We start from the raw sequence: 27,071 nt of genomic DNA on the forward strand, positions 1-27,071 counted from the left end.
CAGCCCTGATTTCCTCCTCATTCCAGCTGCCTTGAGGTACCACTTCCAGCTCCTGCGGCTGATTCTTTTATGATTTCCCTCTGCATCTCTAAACAGCCAGCTTGCATTGCTTCCTCCTCCTTTGTGTGCTGAATACTCTCTATGGATTTCCAGTCATGGACGAGACACGTTCAGCTTTATCACGGTTTCTTCAACCACGTCCATGCTTCCTACTCCTGCATTTTGCCCCTGTCGTTACACTGAAATTTTGGTTTTATAAGTCTTCAGTGTTGGCAGCATAATGACAATATAAAAGCTATTTTTTGCTAAGCCTGGAAGTATACTCTAATTCCCTATCCTTTCTTGAAGACCCTTTTGTTTTCCCTGGAATTAAAGTAATTATCTAGTACCACATGCACCCAATGTTCATTGCAACACTATTTACGATACCCAAGACATGCAAAGCAGCCTAAATGTCCACTGACAGATGAATGGATAAAGAAGATGCGGTACATATATACAACGGAATATCACTCAGCCCCAAAAAGGAAAGAAATAATGCCATTTCCAGCAACATGGATGGACCTAGAGCATATAACACTAAGTGAAATAAGTCAGACAGAGAAAGACAAATATAATCACTTACAACTGGAATCTAAAATATAATACAAATCAGTTTATTTACAAAACAGAAACAGACTCACAGACATAGGAAACTTATGGTTACCAAAGGGGAAAGAGTGGGGGAGGGATAAATTAGTAGTTTGGGATCAACAGATACACACCACTACATATAAAATAGATAAACAACAAGGATTTACTGTATAGCAGAGGGAACTATATTCAATATCTTGTAATAACCTATAATGTAAAAGAATCTGAAAAAAATATATATACAACTGAATCACTTTGCTGTATAGCTGAAGCTAACAATACTTCAACTATACTTCAATAAAAAATAATAATTGTTTTGTATATTTGGGGGGGTAGTTGTGAACTTTCTCTCTTAGCTTCAAACTTCCATTTCCATGAGCTACTTTGTGACTGGTACTCTGGAAACCACATTTCTGCCTTGCTGGCTGCTGGCTTATTAAGTACTGAGAACAGGGCTGGGAGAGTGAGCAAGGTGGAAGAGGAGAGAGACTGAGAAAGGTCTTACAGGATTTAAAGTTTTGAAGTCATGTGTGCCTGAAAATGTCTTTTTTCAACCCTTATGGCTAGTTAGGGTATATAATTCTAGGTTTATATTCTAGGTTTATATTCTGAGCTACCTCAGAATTTTGAAGGAACTGCTCCCCTGTCTTGTAGCTTTCAGTCCTGCTATGGATAAGTCCTATAAGATTCTAATTCTTGATCTTTCAAATCTCATTTTTCCCTCTTTGAAAAATGTTAGTATTTTCTTTTTGCCCCAAGGTACTAACATTTCACAATGATGTCTTTATGTGGGACCCCTTCAATTTTTGGTAGGCTCTTTTAATCTAGAAATTCATATCCTTCAATTCTAGAGAATTTTCTTGAATTATATCTTTAATGATTTACCCTCTTCTTCTTCCTCTGTTCTGTGTGCTACTCTTATTTGGATGTTGCATCCCCTGGACTGGTCCTCTAATAATACTCTCATACTTTTCTTTTACTATTTTTTATTTCTTTGATCTTTTGCTCCAGGTCCTGAGAGATTTTCACAATCTCATCTCCCAACCATTTTCCTGTTCTCATTTTATCATGCTTTTAATTTCCAAGGATTCTTTATTTCTTCTTTGAATGATCTTTTTTTAATAACACCATGTTCTGGCCCCATGGAAGCTATACCATTTTTGTAACTCACTGACATATAAACGGTAGTTACTTTGAAGTTTTCTTCTTTCCGTGTGGTGTTTTCTCTAAGACTCTTTTTCTTTTTTTCCCGTATGTTTCTTTTGTAGGTTTCCCTCTAATGACTGGTGATCCTTTTCCTGTTTGGACGTCTGCTGTAACTGATTCATGGTTAAATACAATAGCTAAAATATAAAAAAATTATAGCTACATAGAAGCAAAGCTATAAAATTAGCTAAATATTGAAGAGAAGGCTATAAAATCAGCTAAATAGAAGCTCTTTGCATGTGGCAGACTTTATAAACACTGGGCTTAATTTTTTTTTTTTAGCATCTTTACTGGAGTATAATTGCTTTACATTGCTGTGTTAGTTGTTGCTGTATAACAAAGTGACACCATCAGCTATACATATACATATACATATATCCCCATATCCCCTCTCTCTTGCGTCTCCCTCCCACCCTCCCTATCCCACCCCTCTAGGTGGTCACAAAGCACGGAGCTGATCTCCCTGTGCTATGTGGCTGCTTCCCACTAGCTATCTATTTTACATCCGGTAGTGTATATATGTCCATGCCACTCTCTCACTTCATCCCAGCCTCCCCTTCCCCCTCCCCGTGTCCTCAAGTCCATTCTCTATGTCTGAGTCTTTATTCCTGTCCTGCCCCTAGGTTCATCAGAACCCATTTTTTTTAGATTCCATATATATGTGTTAGCACACGGTATTTGTTTTTCTCTTTCTGACTTACTTCACTCCATATGACAGAGGCTCTAGGTCCATCCACCTCACTACAAATAACTCAATTTCGTTTCTTTTCATGGCTGAGTAATATTCCATTGTATATGTGCCACATCTTCTTTATCCATTCATCTGTCGATGGACACTTAGGTTGCTTCCCTGGCCTGGCTATTGTAAATAGCCTGGGCTTCATTTAAGTGATTTGCCTGGTGCATTTCAATGTCAGTTTCTTTAGGACTTTTTTTTTTTTGCGGTTCGCAGGCCTCTCACTGTTGTGGCCTCTCCCGTTGCAGAGCACAGGCTCCAGACGTGCAGGCTCAGCGGCCGTGGCTCACGGGCCCAGCCACTCTGCGGCATGTGGGATCTTCCCAGACCGGGGCACGAACCCGTGTCCCCTGCATTGGCAGGCGGACTCTCAACCACTGCGTCACCAGGGAAGCCCTCTTTAGGACTTCTTTCTTGAGTCATCCAGAACATCCACAGAAGACATTTCCAAATCCTTGCCTGACAGTAAAGTCAGGAACTTTTGGAACTCAAGTGGAGAAGAAGGTTGAGTTTTTCAACATTTAATGCATGATCGATCCTTTACTAAATCCTTCCATTTTCATTATCAGAACCCTACCTTCATCTCCGACTGGCACCCTCAGTCCCGACAGCCTCCAAGTACCCTCTCAAAAGAATACATCTCTGGTCTTGTGCTTGGTCTTGGAAGGTGCAATATTCTGTCTCTGTGGAATGAAGGACAAGTTCTGGGAGTCTGACTTCCTCTTAAACAGGTTTTCAGTCAATCCTTCTGTGTTGACATTGCTTTTCACTTCCTCGTACCTCTGTTTCTGGAAACTTCTAGTTTTTCTGGTATTTGTTTTGGTGTAAATTGGATTGCTCCTTAGTTTCCCCTGATGCTGGTTAAGGATTCATCTTTCCCATTTTGCTAAGTTATTTACAACCTCTCTGTTCTCCAGATTCCAAATTTTTGTTGCTGTTATCTCCTCTTCCTTTTTGTTTTTGTGGGTTTATATGTCTTTTGTGAACCCTGGGCATCCACAATACACCTTCCCCCTGCCCTACTTTGTGGGGTTTCTGGAGGTAGCAAGGTTAGTGAACTTATTCAACTTTCCTTTTTTTTTTTTTTGCAGTACGCGGGCCTCTCACTCTTGTGGCCTCTCCCGTTGTGGAGCACAGGCTCCGGACGCGCAGGCTCAGCGGCCATGGCTCACAGGCCTAGCCGCTCCGCGGCATGTGGGATCTTCCCGGACCGGGGCACGAACCCGTGTCCCCTGCATCGGCAGGTGGACTCTCAACCACTGTGGCACCAGGGAAGCCCCAACTTTCCATTTTTGATGGTTTTCCAGAGACCACCAGGTTCCTGCTCTGTAGCTTTTCCCTCTACAGTTGATCTGTTTTCACCTGTCCTATTTCTCTTGGTACCATTCTAACTCAGATCTTCAGAACCTCCCTTGTAAATCCTCATCTCAAGATTCTTCCCTCTTAAGTCCACTCTATGTAACACCGTCAGGCCAGTAATATTCTGAAAGTATAGCTCTGTGAGTGTCGCCACCTTGCTCAAAAAGCCTGTAAATTCTATGCTCATCAACATTAAATATAAATGGCTCACTCTTGCAGTTGAGGTCTGGTGTTCTATCCCTGAGACTACGCTTCCAACCTTAAGACTCATTGATGAATTCCTTACACTTTGATAAGGAATACACTCTCTTCCCCATCATCCCTTATCACATCCATGGCTCACTGTCACATTTTTGTTTATTCTGTTTTCACCCTTTATAATGTCCAATCAACCCCTCCACTCTTACTCTCAACATTTTATTACCGTTGATACCCTATCTGGTTTCTCAGATCTCAATGCAAACGTCACTGTTTTAAGAAGACTTCCTTGAAGTCCTCAACAGAGTTTAGTTTCTGCATCCCACCAACCCCCACAGGACTCGATCCTGCTCTCCCATATTTGCTGCATGCCTACTCCGTGCCAGGCTCTATTCTAGGAGGCATGAAGTGGTGTGATGAAGAGGGTCTGGAGCCAACCCTCCCCACTCTGCCACTCTCTCTGTGATCCCGAGGTCTTTAAGACTCAACTTCCCTCCCTGTAAAATAGGGAGAACAATAAGACCAGCTTCATGGTGCTTTTAGGAAGATTAAATTGGATGATGCATTAAGCACAGTGCCTGACACCTAGTCAAAGCCTGACCTGCATTTTAGCTTCTTTTACTATTAGTTCTAATGATTGTTTGGATATCTGAAAGGAACTGTGTCCCCTGGAGCAACCAGCACTATTCTCTTCCTACAGTTTAAGTACAATTAGTAGTTGCTGAACTAGGACAAATCTGATTACCCTACCCCCCGGGGAATGTAGATAACACTTATGGCAGGGGTTGGCAAACTTTTTCTGTAAAGGGGGCTAGATAATACTTCTTGGCTTTGCAGGGCTTTGTTGAAGCTACTCAACTCTGCTGTTGCAGGGCAAAAGTCGCCATAGGCAATATTGAAGTGAATGGGTATGTCTGTGCTTCAATAAAGCTTTATTTACAAACCAGGTGGTGGGCCAGATTTGGCTCACAGGCCACAAGTTGCGACACTTAAACAAATGAGGCAACAACACTTTTAAATTGCAGCTTCTACTCGCTAGCATATTTGCTTAGAAATTCTAGTCTCTTCCTATTATCTGTAATGGCTAATTTTAAGGGTTAACTTGGCTGGGCCGCAGTACGCAAATATCTGGCCATTTTTCTAGAATTTTCTGCAGAGATTTTTTTTTTTTTTTTAATGAGATTAACATTTAAATCAGTAGACGTTGAGTAAAGCAGATTGCCCTCCACACTGTGGGCTGGTCTCCTCCAATCAGTTGAAGGTCTAAATAGAAAAACGATGGCCCTCCATTGATAAAGAGGGAATTCTGCCAGCAGATGGCCCTTCAGACTCAAACTGTAACTCTTCCTGAGGTCTGCAGCCTGCTGGCCTACCCTGCAGATTTTGGACGTGCCCGCCTCTACAATCTCGGGAGCTAGTTCCTTAAAATAAATCTCTGTTTCTCTGGAGAATCGTGACCAATACACCATCTTTTCTGAAATCCTACACTTTGTGTCCTTGGGTAACAGAAACCTTTATGATGAAAGATACCTTTAGTCATAAACACACACACACACACACACACTGACTTACTCCCACAGAGGAAAACAAATCAACTTTAAAAAGTGTTCTAGTGAAAAGCAATAGAACAGAGTTAATTACGGCAAAGCAACTTTCAGCATTTGGGACCACTTTTCCTGGAAATATTCAGTTTTAAGTTACATTAATCTTAGGTGCTGATAACGTCTTACTGCAGGGTGAGGGAGACTGGTTTTAGGCTTAGATGTTTGAAACCACAACACCTATCATTTAAAGAAACTCTAAGCATGTGGTATCCATGTAATGTGTTTTTAATCAGGTTGGGCAAGGTCCTTAACTGGGATCTTAAATTGATGGGCCTAAACTTCATTATCTTTCTGTATCTGCAAAATTGAAATATAAAGGACTCAGCTGGTGGCTGAGGAAAGCTGGCTTATAAAAGAATGCAATTATTTTGACCTCTGTGTTTTTTTTTCCCCGCCGAGCTCTAACAGAACTAGCTGGCAGTGAGAAATTCCATCTTGGAGAGACCAATATAAACCAACGTATGTGAAGAGATTTCCTAACCAGCCTTCCTAAAGCAGCTTTCTCAGAGTTGACAGCTATGGTTTAATGATCTCTTCTGCAAAAGAGAGAAATAAATAAGAAGGATTCATTTATCTCTAACTGATAAAGAAACTGCTCCCTACGAGATAATGCAACATAATTAGCTTGGCTGGGCTCCAAGTCCACTAGAGAGACCTGGATTCTTGGCCAACAGTGAAGGAAACTATTTCACATTACCTACTCACCTGTCCCCAGCCCAGCCCTGGGCACACTAATCTCATGCTCTTCCAACAGTTCTTAGTGTTTTCTGTATCAGTGCTCTGCCTGGAATCTTTTACAGTTCTCCTCCTCCTTCTTGTCTAAGTCCTGGGCAGCCTTCCTCATAACCTAGCTCCAAACTCCTCACCTTCTCGAGACCACCTCTGACCGCCCTGGTCTCTGGGACTATGTGCCCCTTCTGCAATACGCGTGTCTCTACTATGCATATTGCAGTTGTTAGTAATAACAGGAACCACGAGTTATCAAGCACTTAATAAGAGCCAGCCTCTGTTGCAAGTACTTTACATGCGGTAATCCTCTTAAAGCCACCACATGAGTCAAGTACTAACACTTTCTGCAAAAACTAAGGTTTAGAAAGTCACGTGCCCAAGGTCATAGCTAGCAGGATGTGTGTTATGGACTGAATGTTTGTGTCCTCCTGAAATTCATATTTTGAAACCCTAACCCCCAGTGTGATGGTATTAGGTGGGGGCCTTTGGGAGATTATTAGATCACGAGGGTGAAGCCCTCATAAATGGAATTAGTGCCCTTATAAAAGAGACTCCAGAGAGCTCCCTTGCCCTTTCCACCATGTGAAGACACAGCAAAAAGATGGCTGTCTATGAACCAGGAAGTGCTCACCAGACATTGGACTTTCCAGTGCTTCGCTCTTGGACTTCCCAGCCTCCACACAGTCTAACGTATTTTTGTCACAGCAGTGCAAATGGATTACAGCAACGTGGAAGCATGATTAAAATCCAGGTCTCTCTGATTCCATGCCATCCACATGCTGTCTCCCAGCTTGAGGGCTGGGCCCACGTCTTACAACACTCTGTGTCTTCAGTGCTGGGCTGAGCAGTGTTTGCTGATGATCAAGGGGCTTCACATTTAGCAGATGAAAAGCAGGTAGAGAGGTTGGGGAAGATGGCGGTGTTCTAACTGTGCGTGAAATACTGACTAGGGGATCATAGCCTCTACAACACAAAACCAGAGATACAGGAGTTACTCAATATACATGTAAATGCTATGTAATGATTTAGATAGAGCCTGACATGTATAACCAAATTGGCATTAGAAGAATTCAAAGCCAAAAAAAGGGAGAAATTACACGTGCATGCACCGATAACATACATGTGTTCCATGTACATCTGAACTTTACAGACCTCTGGTTATTAGTCATAAACAAGGTGAGAAGATATAATCCATTATATTACATACCTTCTGGGATGCATTGTCCAAGGACAAATTTATACCCTTTGCAGCACTTCCGCCTAAGAGACAAACAAAATGTGATACGTTAAAAATAAAATTCTTTACAATTAGCGATTTTGAATGAAATAACTTGTGCCCGGGAAGAACTGAGGCATAAAGGAAAGTCAGGGTAGAGGGAATCTGAGATAAAAAGAAAAAATATTATCACTACCGTATGACCACACCTTTTCCCCACCTAATACAGGACATTAATCCTTTGAACCCTATGAAGTGAATTAACCCTGAGACTTCAAGATTTTTATATTAGATGATTAGTGGCTTATCATGCTACAGGTCAAGGATTCACATGACTTGTTAATTATATGAGCTAATTATAGTAACATTAGGCTAATTATAACATAATGATTGATAATTACCATATAATAATTAGGTAACTAATTATTATCAAGCCTGGGACTGGAACCCAAGCATTCTGACTCCCCCCCCCCTTTTTTTTTTTGAAAACACCTGTACCACATAAGGTACCTAAAGATACCTAAAATATCTGAATTTTAAGAACGGCGAACAGGCAAATTTTAACATAAACATCCAAGACTTACATCTCTGCCCAAGAAATGGTGCCATCAGTTCAAAATGCAAATCTCCACTGTAGGGATCATATCTCTGGTATGGAGTTGTGACCTCCTAAGAGACCTGCCCCCTCTGCAGAGAACAACAATAAACTCTGGACAAAACAGAAGCAAACGACCACCTGATGATTCTGGAGCGTTAAAGCAGACAGATTTAGGAGGAGAGCTGAAATTTTCAACAAGGGACTGACAGAGGGTAATTTTCCTGCTTTTTAGGGCTTTATCCTGTCTGCAGATCACAGTTGCCATGTGGAAGTTAAAAGTCTGAGAGAAAACCTGCAGTATTTTTTGGCCTGGTCAAACAGAGGACAAAGCCTTGGGATCCAGAGTCATGAGAAACTGAGAAGGAATCCTGGAAAGGATAGTGCTAGAGAAGGAGAGCCCTGAATTTTGTGTATAAACTCTGTCCAAGTCTCTGGTAACCCCTAACCCATGTGTGTGAGAAGCAGATCCAAAACATCTCAGCTAAAGACAAAAGGGGCTGAATGAAGACTTGAGCTGCCCCTTCTACAGGCCAGTTTTCACTTTTTGTCTAATCAAGTTAACTGTCTGCTAAAAGGAAAATATCAATACTCTTTGGATGAATATATCAGGATGCAGGGTCTCTACAACACAATGTGTATAAATGTGACCTATGCTCAAGGGAAAAGGCAATCAATGGTGTGAACTCTAAGATAACCCAGAGCTTGGAATTTTCAGACGCAAACATATAACTATGTTCAATGATATAAAGGAAGATATACTTGTAATGAACGAAAAAGTAGGAAATCTCAGCTCTCCATCTCTCCAATCTCCATCACTTTTCCCTTCCCTCCTCTCCCAGCTGGTTTCTAAGTAAGCTTCCCTTTACCACTTCCAACATCAGTGTACGTTAAATCAGAGAGCAAGAATTAACCAGGGCCCTGGGAATCTGCAAATCTCAAGAACTTACCAAGATATTTTGAGTTGACTATAATGGTTAAACTACCATTAAAAATACTCTTCTTTGTAACCCTAAGAGAAATCAGATTCAAGGTTATTCTCATCGCAATGTCATTCTGGCTCATCTGCATTTGGATATGCCTTCCAGGTGGAACTGAAAGGGATTAAGTTAAATAGGATCTACCAGCTAGGAACTGCATATCACCTGCAACCTATCATGCCACCTGTGTTAACATGTCATCTGTATATACGAATCAGGGGCACAAACCACTGATGTGGAAAATTAGGCATTATCTGTGTCTTAAAGTAAGTTTCCACTTTCATCAAATGGCTAGAACCTTCGACCGGACTAGACAAGACCTTCTGTCTCTGATAACAGCATTATTTTCTACTTTTGCAAGTCAGTGTAATCTTACTGGTCAAATCAATTTTTGTGAACTGGTCTGCTAAGTGAATGACCACTCACAGGAGAAACTTAAGCAATCTCTTCCCCAAGCTTTCAAATTTTTATTACCTTATACAATTTATAAACATCACATCTAGTACGAGAACATTCTGATGCCTAAGTGGGTTTAGCAGTATTACCTCATTCCTTCCTGTAACATCTCACGTGCAGCCCAGATGCAGCAGATAATCCTACTTCCAAAGCAAAATAAGTGGGCTTCCATTGTAAAAACAATGGCATTTGGGATGCTCCCAAAGCAGGCTTGAGTGAAATCGCTAAGCTCAACCCCACCCTCAACAAATGATACATTTGCCTGCCTGTACTTGTCCACTCAGTATATATTATTTTATAATCTCTCATTGACATATTTTATGTTAAAAGGAAATACTTATGTATGTGTAATTTACTGATATGAGCGATCTGGGGCAACGTCCAGAGTCTTCCAGTTAGACCTAATTCCCCAGTATCTGCAACCGCATTGTAATTTTACATGACAGGAAAAGCCCGTGGGGTATAAATTTATGATCATTATTATTTGTAACAGTGGTAGAAGACCTACCATTACATTCTATTTAATAAACTCTGCCTAGTTTTCCATGGTTTAAGAAAGTCCAAGTTCTAGACTTCCCTGGTGGTGCAGTGGTTAAGAATCTGCCTGTCAATGCAGGGGACACGGGTTCGAGCCCTGGTCCGGGAAGATCTCACACGCCACGGAGCAACTAAGCCCGTGGGCCACAACTACTGAGCCTGCGCTCTAGAGTCCACAAGCCACGACTACTGAGTCTGCGTGCCACAACTACTGAAGCCTGGGTGCCTAGAGCCCATGCTCCTCAACTAGAGAAGCCACCACAATGAGAAGCCTGCGAACCGCAATGAAGAGTAGCCCCTACGTGCCGCATCTAGAGAAAGCCCGAGTGCAGCAACAAAGAACTAATACAGCCATAAAATAAATAAAATTAATTAATTAAAAAAAAAGAAAGTCCAAGTTCCTAACAACCAAAAAGAAAACTGGCTTAACAGAGCATTCATTAAAATTTCACGGATATTACTGTATTACTTAAGGCTGTCCTACAGAAAACTATAGGAGGAAGCAGTGTGCTAGATGATTTGAAACTCGAGTGATTCATGAGAAAGTTGGATGGAGGGGCAAAACATGTGCTTTTGACACATCTCAAGTATAACACCACGTTTAAACATATGGTTCTATTTGTTTGTTTCTACCTAAATGGCACATCTAAGGTATTGCCTCTGAGATGTTCTATGGCATTTTAAAGTTCATGCAAATGGATGAAATCCTTATAATCTGTTTTTCTACATCTAAGACATTAAACTTGGGCACTCTAACCTTCCTGAGCATTTCAAGGGCTTGGGACCATGCACACAGTGGAGCCAAAAGTCACCTGTCATTTCCTTTTTTATGGAATTAAATAACATAGTGATTTGATATGCTTTCAAGAGGCTATGGAGCTCTGTCAGAAAATCTGAGCTTCAGGATGGACATGCTTCATTTAAATATCTGCTCAGCGAAGAACTAACTTCTCCTTGGCTGTTTTTGTTGTTGTTGTTTGTTTTTTTTTTTGCGGTACGCGGGCCTCTCACTGTTGTGGCCTCTCCCGTTGCGGAGCACAGGCTCCGGACGCGCAGGCTCAGCGGCCATGGCTCACGGGCGCAGCTGCTCCGTGGTATGTGGGATCTTCCCAGACCGGGGCACGAACCCGTGTCCCCTGCATCGGCAGGCGGACTCGCAACCACTGCGCCACCAGGGAAGCCCCCCCCCCCCTTGGCTGTTTTTTCTTAACTGCATAACTAACACACCCTCTCTGCTCTAGAGGAGGAGGTCGGACGCTCCACTGTACCCTCCCGGGAACACGGCATTATTTTGCATATTAAACACCCATCAATCATAAATCACCACATAAACAATGAAATAGTCCAAAGCATCACAAAATAAATACTGGCCATACATGTTATACTGTTTCAGAGATTACTTACAACATAATTCACGTATAATGAAGTTGAGCCAGCCAAACTGAAATCTCCTCATTATGTAAGCACAGACACTTTTTAGATCTAACTGCGAGCATGGCTGTGCGGTTATCATCTTTTAGAAAACAAACTAAGACAGGAAAAGCTCATGTGGAATCAGGGGAGGCAGTCCTTAATACGCTTCACGTTGTCACAACGTGGTTTTTCCAAATGCAAATGCTTTTCTCATTTCTTGGCAAGGGGAAGTGGCGATTAGATGGTTGTTACATAGAAAGGGTGACATCTGGTAATCAGGAAAAGTCTGTGGATGTTTCCCCTGGGTGCCCCTGAGTATTAACACACATTAAAAAATCATAAATAAAAACTATGCAGCCAGAAATATATCTCACCAGCCAAGTGTGTGTGAAAGCTTTTGGAAGGAAAAACTAAATCGGGAAAATGAAGATAACAGGGATCTCATCATCCAACTGTCTGCTGTGAGTTACCAGATTCTCGAAAAGAATTAAAAAAACAACAACAACACTGCCTACAGAATTAGAGGGCCAGAAGAAGGGACCTCGAAAGGTCAAGTGAGCTAGTAGCCAAGATGTATTTCAACACTTGCTCCAAGGCAACAGTAAATTTTCCTAAGATTTACTTGAGGTTTCCTTTGCACAGCTGCCTAGACATGCACCAAATATACCAGGCTTTTTAAAACATGAGAGAAAGAACTACACTTTTTAGAGAATTTGGTGCCAAGCTAGATGGAGCAAAGGCTTTGAAGCAGACCTGGCTTACAATTCTGCTTCTGACCTCTGAAGAGCTCGGGATGTGGGCTTCCCTGGTGGCGCAGTGGACAAGAATCTGCCTGCCAATGCAGGGGACACGGGTCCGCGAAGATCCCACGTGCCACGGAGCAACTAAGCCCGTGGGCCACAACTACTGAAGTCTGCGCGCCTAGAGCCTGTGCTCCACAACAAGAGAAACCACCGCAATGAGAAGCTTGCGCACCGCAACGAAGAGTAGCCCCCGCTCACCGCAACTAGAGAAAGCCCGCGGGCAGCAACGAAGACCCAACACAGCCAAAAAGTAAAGAAAATAAAAATTTTTTTAAAAATTAAAAAATTTTTAAAAGAGCTCGGCATGTGACCTTGGGCTCATTTCTTAAACTTGCTGAGCTTCAGATTCTTCACGGATAAAACATGAACAATAAAATTTGCTTTACAGGATTAACAAGGATTATAGATAATAAAATAAAGGTGCCTAGAACAGGGTCTGGTTCGGGATCAGAATGGTGCTCTGAGTCGCAGCCTTATGAACACAGCAAGAAAACAGCAAAAGCAACTCTTCCCAGATGCCTTCCTCTCATGACTCATCTCTTTCTTCCATTTCTTAGTCAATGGCAGATGCCATCTCTTCTTCCAAAAACAAAACAGAAGGGGAAGGGAGGGCAGGGAGAGAAACTTCTCATTTCAAGATGATAGAAAAGTAACATTTTTGTCATCGTCTTCTTTCACCAGTTAACTCCAAATAACAAGGGGAACAAGAAATAAAATGCAAACTCATATCCCATGGATTTAGGAGACCTTTCTAACTCTGGACCATAACACGGCTGTCCCTCGGTAACGGCAGGGGCTTGGTTTCAGGGGCCCCGATATACCAAAATCCACGGATGCTGCGGCCCCTTCTACAAAATGGCAGAGTACAACGAATACAGTTGGTGCTCCGTATCTGTCCACAGATATGGAGAGCCGACTGTGCGTTGAATATTTATTGAAAAAAAATCTGTGGGCTTCCCTGGTGGCGCAGTGGTTGAGAGTCCGCCTGCCGATGCAGGGGACACGGGTTCGTGCCCCGGTCCGGGAACATCCCACATGCCGCGGAGCGGTTGGGCCCGTGAGCCATGGCCGCTGAGCCTGCGTGTCCAGAGCCTGTGCTCCGCAACGGGAGAGGCCACGACAGTGAGAGGCCCGCGTACCGAAAAAAAAAAAAAAAAAAATGAAAGAAAAAGAAAAAAATCTGTGTATTAAGCGGACCTGTACACTTCAAGCTCATGTTGTTCAAGGGTTAGCTGAATATGAACATAGCCTGCGGACAGAAGGATGGGAAGTGATTTTGCAAAGTGGGATAACTTCAAACCTGAGTGCTTCTAGAAGAGGTGATCATGGAGAGACCAGCCAACCTACCCTGCAGAACCTCGGTAAGCCGTCGAAACTGGAGATGCCAGATATTGAGGAAAGTGGAGGACAGAAGAAAGCAAGCTGACCTGAGAGTCTCATGAGAAATTAGACATCCTGTTCCCACCTCAAACCGAAGAAGTTAGCCTGATACCCTTTGCCTACTGGGCAAGAGGCAGAAGGTATATTCTTTTGGAAAACTGTACCCAAGAGGCTCCAGACTAGGATACCAAGTAGCACCTAACCCACCCACGAGTAGGTAATTCCGCCCAGGCACACAGAGTTCCCAAATGTTTTTTATTTTTTATTTTTTCCAAATGTTTTTTAAAGAACCCTTTCAGATACATGCACCCCAGTGCTCACTGCAGCAATGCTTATAATGCCAGGGCACGGAAGAAACTTACATGTCCACTGACAGAGGAATAAAGACGAGGTACATAAATACCACAGAATGTTACTCAGCCATTAAAAAGAATGAAATAATGCCATTTGCAGCAACATGGATTATCATACTGAGTGAAGTAAGTCAGACAAAGACAAATATCGATATGATATAGCTTATATGTGAAATCTAAAAAAATGATACAAATGAACTTATTTACAAAACGGAAACAGACTCAGACACAGAGAACAAACTTATGGTTACCAAAGGGGAAAGAAGGTGGTGGAGGGAGGGATAAATTGGGAGTTTGGGATTGACATATACTCACTACTGTATTTAAAATAGATAACCAACAAGGACCTACTATATAGTACAGAGAACTCTGCTCAATATTCTGTAATAACCTAAAGGGGAAAAGAAGCTGAAAAAGAATAGATACATGTATATGTATAACTGAATCACTTTGCTGTACACCTGAAACTAACACAACACTGTAAAGCAACTATAGTCCATATAAAATAAAGATTAAAAAAATAAAGAACCCTTCCAATTTAATATTTCATTCCAAGACAGTGAAGCCCTCCTGGTGATGGCTTCTAAAGGCAGACAGATGGTGGGTTCCTCACATCCTCAACTAGTCAGTCCTAAATGAAGACAGATGAGACAGAGGAAGCGTACAGCCAAGTTACATCGTTTATTCTTACCAGCCCAACCGCACTGTGGTATGCCCGAGCCGGGGGCCCATGAGAAACTTCTGCCAGGAAGAACACAGACCACGGATCCCTTGGGGCTAATACTAAAGGCTTGAGCATCTAATAGTGGTCCTGGATCTTTCTGTCAAGCTCCTTAGAGTAAGGAAGCTTTCCTCTCTTCCTTTGAACTTTCTTCCTTTGTGGAAACTTTTATCGAGCTTTGCACGACTTTGTATGAGCTACTAGAATTCCTTTCACACCAGATGACCTGAGAACACAGCCCAACAAAATGACTCACCTCCCAGCTAGACATGCTTGGTTCCAGCCTTTTAACCAGAAAATGCTCCTCCCAGGCAAATGGAATAATATCATGTTTACTATGGCATCAGCAAACTAACAAGCCAACCCAAACAAACCTCTTTATTCATCTACATATAAGCTTGTTACCGCCAAATCTCAGTGACGATATTAAAAGACTCCTAAGGAGTATTTTAGGTATAATCTGCTCTTCTATGCACAATTACCGGTGGTCAAAATCAAATGAGGAAAACAGTTAGTGGTTCCGCAAAACAAAACAAAACAAAACAGAGTTACCACATGATCCGGCAATTCCACTTCTGGGTATGTACCCAAAAGAACTGAAAGCAGACTCAAGTAGATATTTGATCATAGCAGCATCTTTCACAATAGCCAAAGGTATAAACAATCCAAATGTCCATCGACAGGTGACTGGATAAACAAGATGTGGTATATATACACAACAAAATGTTATTCATCTTTAAAAAGGAAGGAAATTTCGACACAGGCTACAAATGGGTCGAGAATGTCAGTTTGGGAAGATGAAAAAGTTCTGGAGGTAGATGGTGGTAATGCTTGCATAACAATGTGAATGTACTTAATGCCACTGAACTACACACCTAAAAATGGCTAAAATGGTAAATTTTATATTATGTATATTTTACCACATATACACAAAATGATCAAGTGAGGAAGGAACACTGTTGAAGTGAGCCCTCTAACCATGAACATCCTGGTCATGGTTTCATGTGGGTCTTAATTGTGTGAATTACAGAAAAAAAAAATTTCTTTAAGCACGTGTGAAAAGGTTATTCTCAGATGGAGTTAAAGTTATAACCAAAAGGTATTTATCCTCCAAGGCTGCAAGTGATAATTTATTCATTCAACAAACATTCATCGTGCACCTACCCAAAAAGCGGAAGAGCTGGTAGTTAGGACCCTGCTCCTTGGGGATGTACCACCTGGGTCTGAATCCACACACCGCTGCTTTCCAGCTGTAGGGCCTTAGACAAGCGATGTAAAATCCCTCTAACTTGATTTCCTTCTGTGTAAAATGGGAAAGTAATAGTACTCACCTCATTGGCTTGGTGGGAGGATTTCATGAGTTAAGATGCAGCTTAGGACTGTGCTGGCATACGTTAAGTCCATTGGAAAATGTAGAAGGAAATGTGGTTTTCCTGCTGTGTCCTCACTGTGTTGGCCACCTTCAAGGACCCTGGAGCCCTGCAGAGGCGGGACGTGTGGACAAAAGCCCCGGCTGCAGGCTGAGAACACGTGCAGGCACCTTCACGTGATGTGCCTGCCAGCGTCTCCCTATCTCCCTGGTACATCAGTGTTCCTCAGACCCCAGGGTCAAGGACTTCAGCCAAGGGCTGACTGGAGTACAGGGCTGACGTTAAAGCGATAAGAACTTGGGATTGATTAACTTCCTCTTTGCAACGATGCCAACACTAGACACCCCAGCTCCCTTCTCACACATTTTTTCCTCCTTCCTTGCCTCCCCAAATGAGTTTTCTACCTCATCAACCTTCGTTATCATCTTGTTCGCTGACTGCCTTTTCCCTAATCAGGTGGTAAGTTGATCATTTCTGAAACATAATAAAAAATTATAACAAATGGGAAAAGGTGGTTTGGTATTATCTTTGTGAAAAACAAAATAAAACAAACTTGTATCTATGTATATGCTTATATATACACAGGTGGTGAAATTTTTACAGTGAAAATGAAGACACTGTGTATTCGTGGTTCTTTTCATGCAGGTGAGCTACAAGAGGGTTCCTCATATTCGTTTTTGTGTGTTTCCGGATTTTTCTGTAACGACCAGGTACTGATTTTGTATGTAGTAAGAGAAAATAAAATAATAAAGGGGTCTTCAGGGTGGTCTGGTACATTTCTAACGCCAGGCTTGACAACAGTTTCAGAAGCTTTGTGATTTTGAAAGCTGGGTAAGGAGTCACGTTCGGGAACGTGTCTGAGCAGATAGGCAGCCAGCATGACTCGCTTTACCCAGAAACTGAGCAGTTATATTTTGGACAAACTGCGCCAACTAGGTTTCAACCCAACTGCTTTTGACCAAGTCACCTGGAATCAATACACAGTATTTATTAAGCAATTGCTTTAGGGAGTTAGTGTGCTATTTAATAGGATGCTCATTCTTTTTGCACCTCAAGTAACTGGTGTAATAGGCTTGCCTCAGGGAGGATTTTAATGGAACCATTTCTCCCACGTGTGGGACACATTTAAACCAGTGCAGCTCTGCTCACGTTTGTTCCCACGGTTGCTAATTTTCCGAGGCGCTGATAGCTGTGAATCGTGTCCTACTCCGTGGGTCACTGCCCATGGACACAGCCTGGAAAGTGGAGATTATTCCTTGCAGCAACGTGGTTCATCGTATGCACTGACACCGTAGGACCCAAAGCCCTAGTGGTTTATTTCTTTTTATTCTATTCTTAACTCTCTAAGCATTCTAGAAACACCTCAATGTTATTAGTAATATTCTAGGGTAGCATTCATCAAGAAAATCCTATCTTCAGGCACTAAAATATTCATGATAAATGAAGCAATACAAGTCATCTGCGGTGGTTTCCAAGGCAGTCCAGAAGTTTCCTGACTGTTCCTCCTTCCTTCTCCTCCCACTCTGGACTTTCTCTGCAGTTTCGTTTCCTCACTCCTGTCGCTTTGGTTATTTACTAACTTTATTTATTGCAGTACAGTTGATTTACAATGTTATATCAGTTTCAGATGTAGAACATAGTGATTCAATATTTTTATAGATTATATTACATTTAAAGTTGTTATAAAATATTGGTTATATTCCCGAATGAATATAACACAACGGAAACACACTCTTTTCTCTTCTTCAAAGGTGGACCCAGCCTCAGGATCTCAACTCTCACCTCTCTGACACCTAAACTGCAAACTTCCAGGCAGCGAAACTGCCTTCATTTTGCTTGCCTGTATTTTCTAAGTTTTGTATAATCAACAGGTGTTACTTTCGTAAAGAGAAGACGTTATATTTTAAAATTCAGAGGAAAAAGTTAACTTCTCACTGCCAGCGTGGGATAGGATAGCACCCTGGAAGGAGCCAGAGCTCAAAGGCAAATAACCCATAAGCCTGTTTCTAAACATTGCCTCCTCCTTTCCAAATGTTCTTTGGTCCACAGGGCTTATTTTATTTAAGATGCGATCCTTCTCTAGAATTTCTTCGAGGGCACTAATGAGAATTTCTTTAAAAATTCTTTCCAGTTTCTAAATTAATTCTGTTTGGGGACTTCCCTGGTGGTCCAGTGGTTAAGACTCTGCACTTCCACTAGGGAACATGGGTTCGATCCCTGGTCGGGGAACTAAGATCCCACATGGCGCGTGGCCAAAAAACAACAACAAAAAAAACAACTCCAAAAAACACCCCACAATTAACTGTGTTTCACTGGGGATAATATACTCTGCAGGCCCACGGGCTCTTCTCTTTAAAAGTTTTCAATTTTCTACTGACTTTCAGACATCTACGTCTGACCCTGGAACAACGTGGATCTACCGATACGAGGATGTTTTCCAATAGTAAATAATACTACAGTATTCCATGATCTGCTGCTGGTTGAATTCTCGGATACAGAGGAACCAACTATAAGTTACAGGGGGTTTTTCGACCGTGTGAGGGTTGGAGCCCCTAATCCCCGCGTTGTCTAAGGGTCAAGTGTATTTATACTCATAAGCAAAGGCTTGGACCGGCAGCTCACACAGACCACCCCCTACCCTTACATGGGCTCATCTCCTCGGTGGGTGCACCACAAGGCTAACATTGGCCCACAGAATCCTGCGGCTTCCCTCGGGCCTGGGTGTGGTGGGCAGGCAGGGTTGGCCTAAAAGTATATATTGCCTTCTATGTTTTTCCCTAGGAAAAGCCTCAAATTAACCACAACAGCTGCATTTTCAGAAAGTCATTATTGAGGTAGAGATAGCTAGCTGTTCCCCCTCCTCTACTTCCTCTTCTTTTTCTTTTGTTACAAAACCCCAAATTATAGCTGGGCACATAACCACCCAGAATAAAGGAGCCATTTCCCAGCCTCTCATCCACCACGTACGGCCTTGTGAATAAGCCTAGCCAGTGGGATGTGAGTAGCCTTGATGCATGCAGCTTTCAGGTGTCACCCTCAAGTGGAAGGGGTGCGACCCTCCCCCTTCACCTTCCCACGAGTGGGAATGACCCACGCATGACTGGAGGCGGCGTGCCATCTTGGACAATGAGATCAACACGTCAGCAATGGGTGCATCACATACAAGGAGGTAAGCGCATGGTGCCGCCCAGCCACCATACGAGCTAAGGACGCCTGAACAGTTTCGTGCAAGAGAAACAAAATTCTATCTTGTTTAAGCTGTTATTGTTGGTTTCAGTTATAGGAGCCTAGTTCCTGCTCCCACCCACCTTCACCCCCCCCAAAAGCTAAAATGACTGAAGGAAATAAAGTCAGGGGAGAAAGACTACTGAAATGCAAAGTTAGTAACCCAAATTGCGCTTAGAGAAGACACAGCCTTTTATTCTGCTCAGCAACTGTGCATGGAGCCCTTGAGCCTTATGAAATGCTGACCCTTGAAATGTAAATGTCTGAACCTTCCTTGTAAATTACCCAAAGCTAAAGAACTCTCTGCTTTCACAGGGCTACGATCCTTCTTTCCACACAGTGGGTAGAGTTCACCGGCGCTGCCTGGCCCCCTTTCCTGCACTTCACCATGTAAATGAGGTATTTCCAGAGAGAGCTCGGTACAGGAACACGTAAACACAAGTTGCTGATTCAGACTTCTGCCTGGGGTCAGTCACTTGGGAATTAAATGAGGAAGTCTTAGAGATCTTACTTGTAATGTCTTTGAAAGACAGAAGGGACCCGATTAATCATATGACCTGACACATCCCATAGCTCACACACATAAATCCCTTATGGAAAACAAAATACAACTGACATTACTTCAGGTCTAAGTCACTGGAGGGAGAAATTCACACAACACCAAAAGTGGGATTGCTACCTCCAGATCATTTACAGATGAGAGCAGGGATCTTCTATTTAAGATACCGAACTACATAAATAATGATCCAATGTCCCGTTAAAAATTTCAATTCAGATTAATTCAGAACTGGAAACATTAAGTTTGACTTAATTCAACCACCACTTAATTGAGAGCTTATTACACACCAAGCCAAGCATTTTCCATAGATTATTTAATTCTCATAACCACCTTTTTCTTTTTCTTTTTTTAACAGATGGGAAAACTGAAGCCCAGAATATTTAAGTGACTTGTTCAAATTAGTAGCTGAGCTGGACATGAACCCAGACTGCAGGCCTCCAGAGGCCACCTCTGCCCTGACCTGGGTGTTACAGAAGATGTGGGTGTTACAAAAGATGTGGAGATGATTAAGATTTTAATGTGGTCCTTCAAGATAACGAACGTGGGAGAAATAAATATACATATACACACAATTCCGCATAACACAGGACAGAGCATTCAAAGCACCGTAACACGAGTAAAATGTATTCTCTCGGTACAGAGGCAAGAGTATGAAGCCCGTTTCAGGGGCTGCAGAAGTGTGTGGCCCACTGGAGTGGCTCCTGTCCCAGAGGATGTAGCAGGCCCCATATGAAGGGGCTCCCACGCTCACTACCTACCAGTCTTGCTTCTCCAGCTTGGTCCCCAATCCAGCTCCTCTGTCTTGCAATCTCAATTTCCCTCTGGGAAAAAACTTCCTGTCCTTGGCTCAGGACATCCTCAGACAGCCTTTAGGCTGTGCCTCCCAAGTCTCAACCTTATTTAATAGTAGGTCAGAGAGCCACAGTCTAGGCCCAGTTGAGACATTGGAAAGAAAAGGATGCAGGCACAGAAAGGTGTTAAAAAGGCTACTGAAATATTTCAGGCAATAGATTCCGAAGGGCTAAAACAGGGCAGTGGGAATTGCAAAATGAGAACAGATTTTAAAGAAATGTTGGAGGAGTATCTATAGGATTTCCTAACACACTGGATGTGGGGAATAAGGAAAACAGAGACGTCCGAGACTAGAGACTGACTGTAGTGTAGCTGTCTGGAGGATGAGGTCACCATTAACCAAGGCAGGTTAAATCGGAAAAGAGCTAAATACAGAAGTTTCTATAGCACAAATTTGGGGAAGACTAGAAAGTATTAATGACATTCATTGTGGACATAATTGTTTAGGATGTCTGAGGCCTTACACAGCTCAAGCGCATGGTAAGGGTGGAGGTGTGCTAGAGACGGTCTTCAGAGGGACAGGTGAAGAAGATTATTGGCTAAAAACGCGTGGGGGGCTTCCCTGGTGGCGCAGTGGTTGAGAGTCCGCCTGCCGATGCAGGGGACACAGGTTCGTGCCCCGGTCCAGGAGGATCCCACATGCTGCGGAGCGGCTGGGCCCGTAAGCCATGGCCGCTGAGCCTGCGCGTCCGGAGCCTGTGCTCCGCAACGGGAGAGGCCACAACAGTGAGAGGCCCGCGTACCGCAAACAACAACAACAACAACAAAAAATGCGCGGGGAAGGCGTGTGCCAAGGACATGATCTGGGGAGACCTCCTCCCGGAAGAACTGTATCGAGTAAGGAAGCCAGAGAGACAAAGAGAAGGACTGGTGAGAGAAATGCTATCAAGGAAGCTGACAAACTAGACATAAGCGCTCCAGCAAATCACTGTCTCACTCTGGGTCTCTGCTTCCCACTCCGGGAAACAAAGGACTTTGGACTAGGGTGATCTTTAATGTCTTCCCTGGATTTTAGGGTGATGAAAATGTCTGTACCTTCATTGTGGTCACATGGGTGTATACTTTGTCAAAACTCATAGAACGGTCCACTTAAAATTGGTGCATTTTATCAAATGTAACTTATATGCTCCATTGAGGTTGATTAAAAAAAATTCCCTGTCTCTAAGAAATTATCCATTTTATGCAAAACTATTAATGGTAGTATGAAATATTCCATTTATGAGTATTTTTTCATCAGAGAAAAAGAAATATGGTTCAAAAACTGCATACCCTTAATCCCACCCCCACCACCCACCCAGAAAAAAAAAACCAAACACCACCATGAATTAGAAGAACTTGTTTTAAGAAATCAGTCCCTGATCATTCCGAATGTTGGTATGAGTGAGCAGACATCTTGAAGTGTTTTGCAAACGCATGGGAAAGTAACGAGAACTTCCGGTGGACTCTCAGACGTGGCATGTGTGGTAGGTTTTGCAGGACAGCCCAAGAGCCATAGGGAAGCAGTATGGCAGCCCTGGCTCTGCTAGGACCTACAGCTCAGTAATGACCTCTAGACAAATTTGCTTCAAGTGATGGCTCGCAGGAGTATAACACGTGTGGGTCAACACACAGCTCAATTCGATAACGATTTCTAAGGTGCAGGAATGGATGTTCCTGGTGGAAGGTATATCCATCTTTAAAACAACTTAAGCTCCTTGACAGCGGAAGCATCATTTAATTAGAAGGGAGAGCTGCCCACATCCCTGTATTGAGTCTATTATGGAGTCTGTCATTTATTATGATTTCTTTCCTTTTTTGCAAATTTTAAGAGGTAGTGCCTTAGAGAAATAAGTATGATCTGTGACAACAAGGTATAGTTTTTGGCTCTATGATAAAGGTAGCTCTACGGAGAATACCTTCGGGTCATGGGAGGACATGTACGTCTCTATCATCATAGTCAGTCTGTCTCCTCTAACTGATCATGAGCTCCTCCAGGGCCGGAATCGAGTCTTAGTTTCCTTGAGCACTTAGTCCAATGTCTGAAAGACCACATATTCAACACATTTTGGCTGAACTGAACTTGGCCAGAACTCTTTCCTTGGGAAGAACCTATCTAAGATACTATTTATAAGTTATGGGTTATGGCTTTATCTTCCCTTTTTTTTTTTTTCTCTTTCCTGGCCTCCTGTGGGCTCTCATCCTCCCTTCCTTCCTCCTTTCCTGTATTACAAGGTACAGAAGGAATGAGGCTTTGGCAGGAGTAATGGGCAGAGAGTAAGGAGTGTGTAACTCCAGTAATGTTTCTTGCATGAAATAACGACAAATCAGTTACCTCCAGGGGCCAAAAATATTCAAGTTTATCTGGAGTAAATAATATGTGCTCTGCTGTTTGTGATCAAGAACTGGGAGATTCAGATAGTCTAGGCAAGTTGTCCAAGACTGTTCAGTGATGCTGCTGGAACCAGAATTCAGGGGATGCATGGCAACTCGGCCAACCTGTCCAGACTAAGTTGTCCCAGGACGTTCATTCTCGACCCTTTCTTAGTGGCAACATAGGCCTCGGCATTTAAGAGGCCTGAATGAATCAAAACTATTAACAAATACAAAAACCTGGAGACACTGAATGGTATCACAGTATGGACAACTCTTTTTTTTTTGGCTGCTTTGGTCTCCGTTGCTGCACACGGGCTTTCTCTAGTTGTGGCGAGCGGGGGCTACTCTTGGTTGCGGTGCGCTGAACTCTCATTGCGGTGGCTTCTCTCGTTGCGGAGCAGGGGCTCTAGGCCTGTGGGCTTCAGTAGTTACAGCACGTGGGCTCAGTAGTTGTGGCATATGGGCCCTAGAGCATGTGGGCTCAGTAGTTGTAGCTCATGGGCTCTAGAGCACAGGCTCAGTTGTTGTGGTGCACGGCCTTAGTTGCTCTGCGGCATGTGGGATCTTCCCAGACCAGGGATCGAACCTGTGTCTCCTGCACTGGCAGGTAGATTCTTAACCACTGTGCCACCAGGGAAGTCCTGGACAGCTGTTTTGAAGTCAGGCAGAACTGGGTTTGAAACCTGATTCCACCACTTCGTTTCATAAATACAAGTTACAAAGTTACACTTCAGTTTCTTCTTCTGAAAAATGCAGTATCAATATATACATTGTTAGGGTTATTTTGAACATTAAATTAGATGGATAAAGCACTTGGTATAGTTCCTCTTATACAGGAAATGGCCAAGAAAGGGACAATGATAATGAGAGCTGCAGTAACAGTAACAGTAGTAGTGGTTATTGTTGTTGTTACCCTCTTCTGTCTTCCTTCAACGTATGGAGTTAAAGTACATATTAAATGAATATTTAGATGTTTTGATGAAGCCCTGTGAAATACGGGAAAGCCTGAAGATTAAACAGTATGTTAGTTTACACTGAATCAACTAATAATTGAATGTTGACCCTGGGAAGTAGAAAGAATCATAAGATAAAAAGAGCTTACACAATCACTTGTATAATCACTTGTGTAAAGACACAGAACATAAGAAATGTTCAACCACAACATGGTCTTTGAAAATAATAAAATGCTCAAGATGTCAAAAGGCCCTCAAGTCTGCCCCAAATTACCAAAGGACAGGGCCGGCGCAGCCTGGGATCGTCTGGGAATTGTTTGTGGAGTCGGACTTGGATCTTACAGGATGATTAAGTTGTATCTTGACAGGGAAGAGAATGGAAGGCCACCCAGGGCAGAGACGGGGCATCCAGAAAAGCATGCAGTGGTGTTGGTTATCTTGGCTTTAGGAACGCAGCACAGAGATTTTTGTTACACGGCAGTAGACGGCAATGCCTTATTAGCTAAACCCTCGAATTACCCCGGTATCCTCGAGCCAGAGAGGACAGTCACTGCTGTCCACAGCCCCTTTCTAGGGAAAACCACTTTGTCCGCGCTTGCTTCTGACCGGGTGGTCTGGATGGTCCTACTTCACACCAAGAGGCAATGCTCTTGCCCCTCCAGGTGGAGAAGATTGGAAAGGGGCACCTGAACCGTGGGCGCCCAGGGCCAGCCCATTTTCTGACATCTCCTCCGTCCTGACCCCAGGCATCCCAACCACAACTCCTTTCATCCCCGAGATCAAGTGGCATTTCAGTTCTCTGTAACCAAGATCTTGTTCTTTCCCAGTTGTCCTGGTAACACAGCAAAGATTCAGTTTTTGGAAGTCATAGTATAAAAGGCTTTTGATTTGGGGCTTAATTCCAGGTAGGGTTTCCACAATGGCTGTGTTTTTTCCAAAGAACAAATTTCTGTTTGACGGACAGAAGTCACTCCCTGGACGGTAACAAACATAAATGTCTTCATTAACCTGCAGACACAGCCCTTATCACACATGAGCACTGGATTCTGTCAACAACAGTTGAACCTCCAGGTGTTTCCGGCATTAGTGAATTATTTACTGGCGACCTTGAGAAGGAGTTGTAGGTTAGGTTTAAATAACGGGAAACCAGCTGTACCAGGCAGAGAAAAGAGGAGTGAGAAAGCGTGTTTCATAAACGTTTTTTCTTTAAATAACACGGAAGTTCTAGTGCCTCTGGCCATGTGAGCGCATAATTCACTGGCAATGCCCCGTGCTGTCTTCTGTTTGGCTTTCCCTGGGGTCTGGCTCTTTATTCCACACAAAAGAAACCCTTCTGTGGGCTCCATTAGAGAGAAGTGATAAGACACACTCACATGCATCGCTGTTTCACGCAGCTGACCCCTCTTTGCTGCTGTATCATTAACTGACTCCCTCCTCCAGATCTTTGAAACGCTTTCTAATCCGGTCTCCTGATGTAATCTCAGAGCAAGGAGCTCTCAGAAGTTGGAGAGCACAGTTTTTCTTTCCTATCCGAAGTATGGCATTTAAGATAAAGAGCAAATAGTGCTCTGTGATTAAGCGATACATGTAGCCTTGAAAACCTGCCATGGCAGCTTTAGTGTTGCGTCCTCACACAGCCCAAGCCCTGCCAGGATGTCTAGGGACAGAGGATTCATTTCACTTAACTCTAGGGGACAGCAGACAAGAGGCCATGAGAAGAACTGGGCACCCAAAGAAGATACCACAAGTTTAGGGCACTGACTGTAAAAAGGATGGCGTTGAACTCAGAGGAGTAACTCTTTGATGCAATTTCAGGCACTATGATAAAGTGAAGAATCCCAGGCACCGTGATGGGAGTGATGCTTCTGTGATAAGGGAAGGAATGTGTTCTGATATTTAATGAATGACACTAGGTAAGCAACTGTCTTCTCACGCTGGACCTGAGGTACCACTTCAACACTGGGGAGATCTGGAGATCTCTCGGGGGACTGTAGTGTTTACGTGCGGTGGCAAGATGGGGCGATGGTGGTGGGAGTGCAGGCGTAGACCAGAAGGGCCTTCCCAAGGAGCCACCACTGCTGCTCTGGGCACTTTCCACTTGGCCAGCATCTTTCTGGCATCCTGGGGGTTTTGGACTGCTGTGCAGAAGGCTATCGGGGGGTGTATGTTATGGAATTAGGGTCCACTTCTAGGTGCCCCAGTTCTACAACATAGGGCTTAGCCCTCCAGCAGGCGCTGCCCTGAATCAAGAGAGAACTCCCTGGAGAAGGGAGAAAAACTATCCTGAGGACCACCTAGACCCCCTTCAGGTCTAAGGATGCCCCTCAGTGCCAACCTGAGCCCAGCTCTACTCCACAATTGTGCTGATGGGACAGATGCTGACCAGCTGGACCCAGAGCACAACCCTCTCCCATAGATCCCGGGAGACCACCTGAAGTGCCAGTTTCTCACCTCGTGACTCACTCTGGAAGACGGCCATTGTGATACCCCCCCCCGCCCCCTTCTGTATTTCCGGTCGCAGAGAAGGCAGCTCCGACAGCAGTGGGGACCTTCCGAAGGAGGTCAGGCAGGTCCTGGGTAGGGGATTCCCCTTTGGCTTGTTGGCTTCTTTCTGCTAAAACAGACCATGACTCTAGTCGGCCATGATCTCCTGAGGATCCTCCTGGGTGGAGCCTCCCAGCAGGTGTGGGACCAGGGACAATAGCCGGCTCCATCCACAAACTGCCAAGATGCCCTAAGTCCCCATCCCGTCTTCCTAGGGAGGAGGCTCTGCCTGGACCCACCGTCTGATAAAACCTGGAAGTAGGGCAGGGTCGGCCTTAGCCTGGAAGGCAGTGGTGG

General features: G+C 43.5%; 1 protein-coding gene and 1 long non-coding RNA gene across 6 annotated transcripts in view; one reads left to right on the forward strand and one right to left on the reverse strand.

Annotated features, from left to right (window-relative positions):
* CCBE1 (collagen and calcium binding EGF domains 1) overlaps nt 1-27,071 on the reverse strand; it is a 237,630-nt gene that overhangs the window by 36,386 nt on the left and 174,173 nt on the right. For 3 of the 5 annotated variants that reach the window (XM_089895265.1, XM_022584354.2, XM_022584356.2), the window contains exon 3: nt 7,673-7,725. In XM_089895265.1, the coding sequence (XP_089751391.1) occupies nt 7,673-7,725 (53 nt within the window). Of the gene's footprint in view, nt 1-7,672; nt 7,726-15,471; nt 16,228-16,250; nt 16,708-27,071 lie in introns of those variants that run through there. The other 2 variants (XM_022584357.3, XM_022584358.2) reach the window with 2 other exon arrangements.
* On the forward strand, nt 16,121-22,168 carry LOC111180215 (uncharacterized). The gene is made up of 5 exons (XR_002646146.3): nt 16,121-16,748; nt 16,875-16,934; nt 18,674-19,458; nt 19,830-19,913; nt 20,429-22,168. It is a non-coding gene; the product is annotated as an uncharacterized LOC111180215 (long non-coding RNA).

Source organism: Delphinapterus leucas, chromosome 14 (genome assembly GCF_059928025.1).
Source record: "Delphinapterus leucas isolate spDelLeu-1000000601 "Yukka" chromosome 14, BTC_Dleu_Yukka2, whole genome shotgun sequence".
Taxonomy (NCBI): domain Eukaryota; kingdom Metazoa; phylum Chordata; class Mammalia; order Artiodactyla; family Monodontidae; genus Delphinapterus; species Delphinapterus leucas.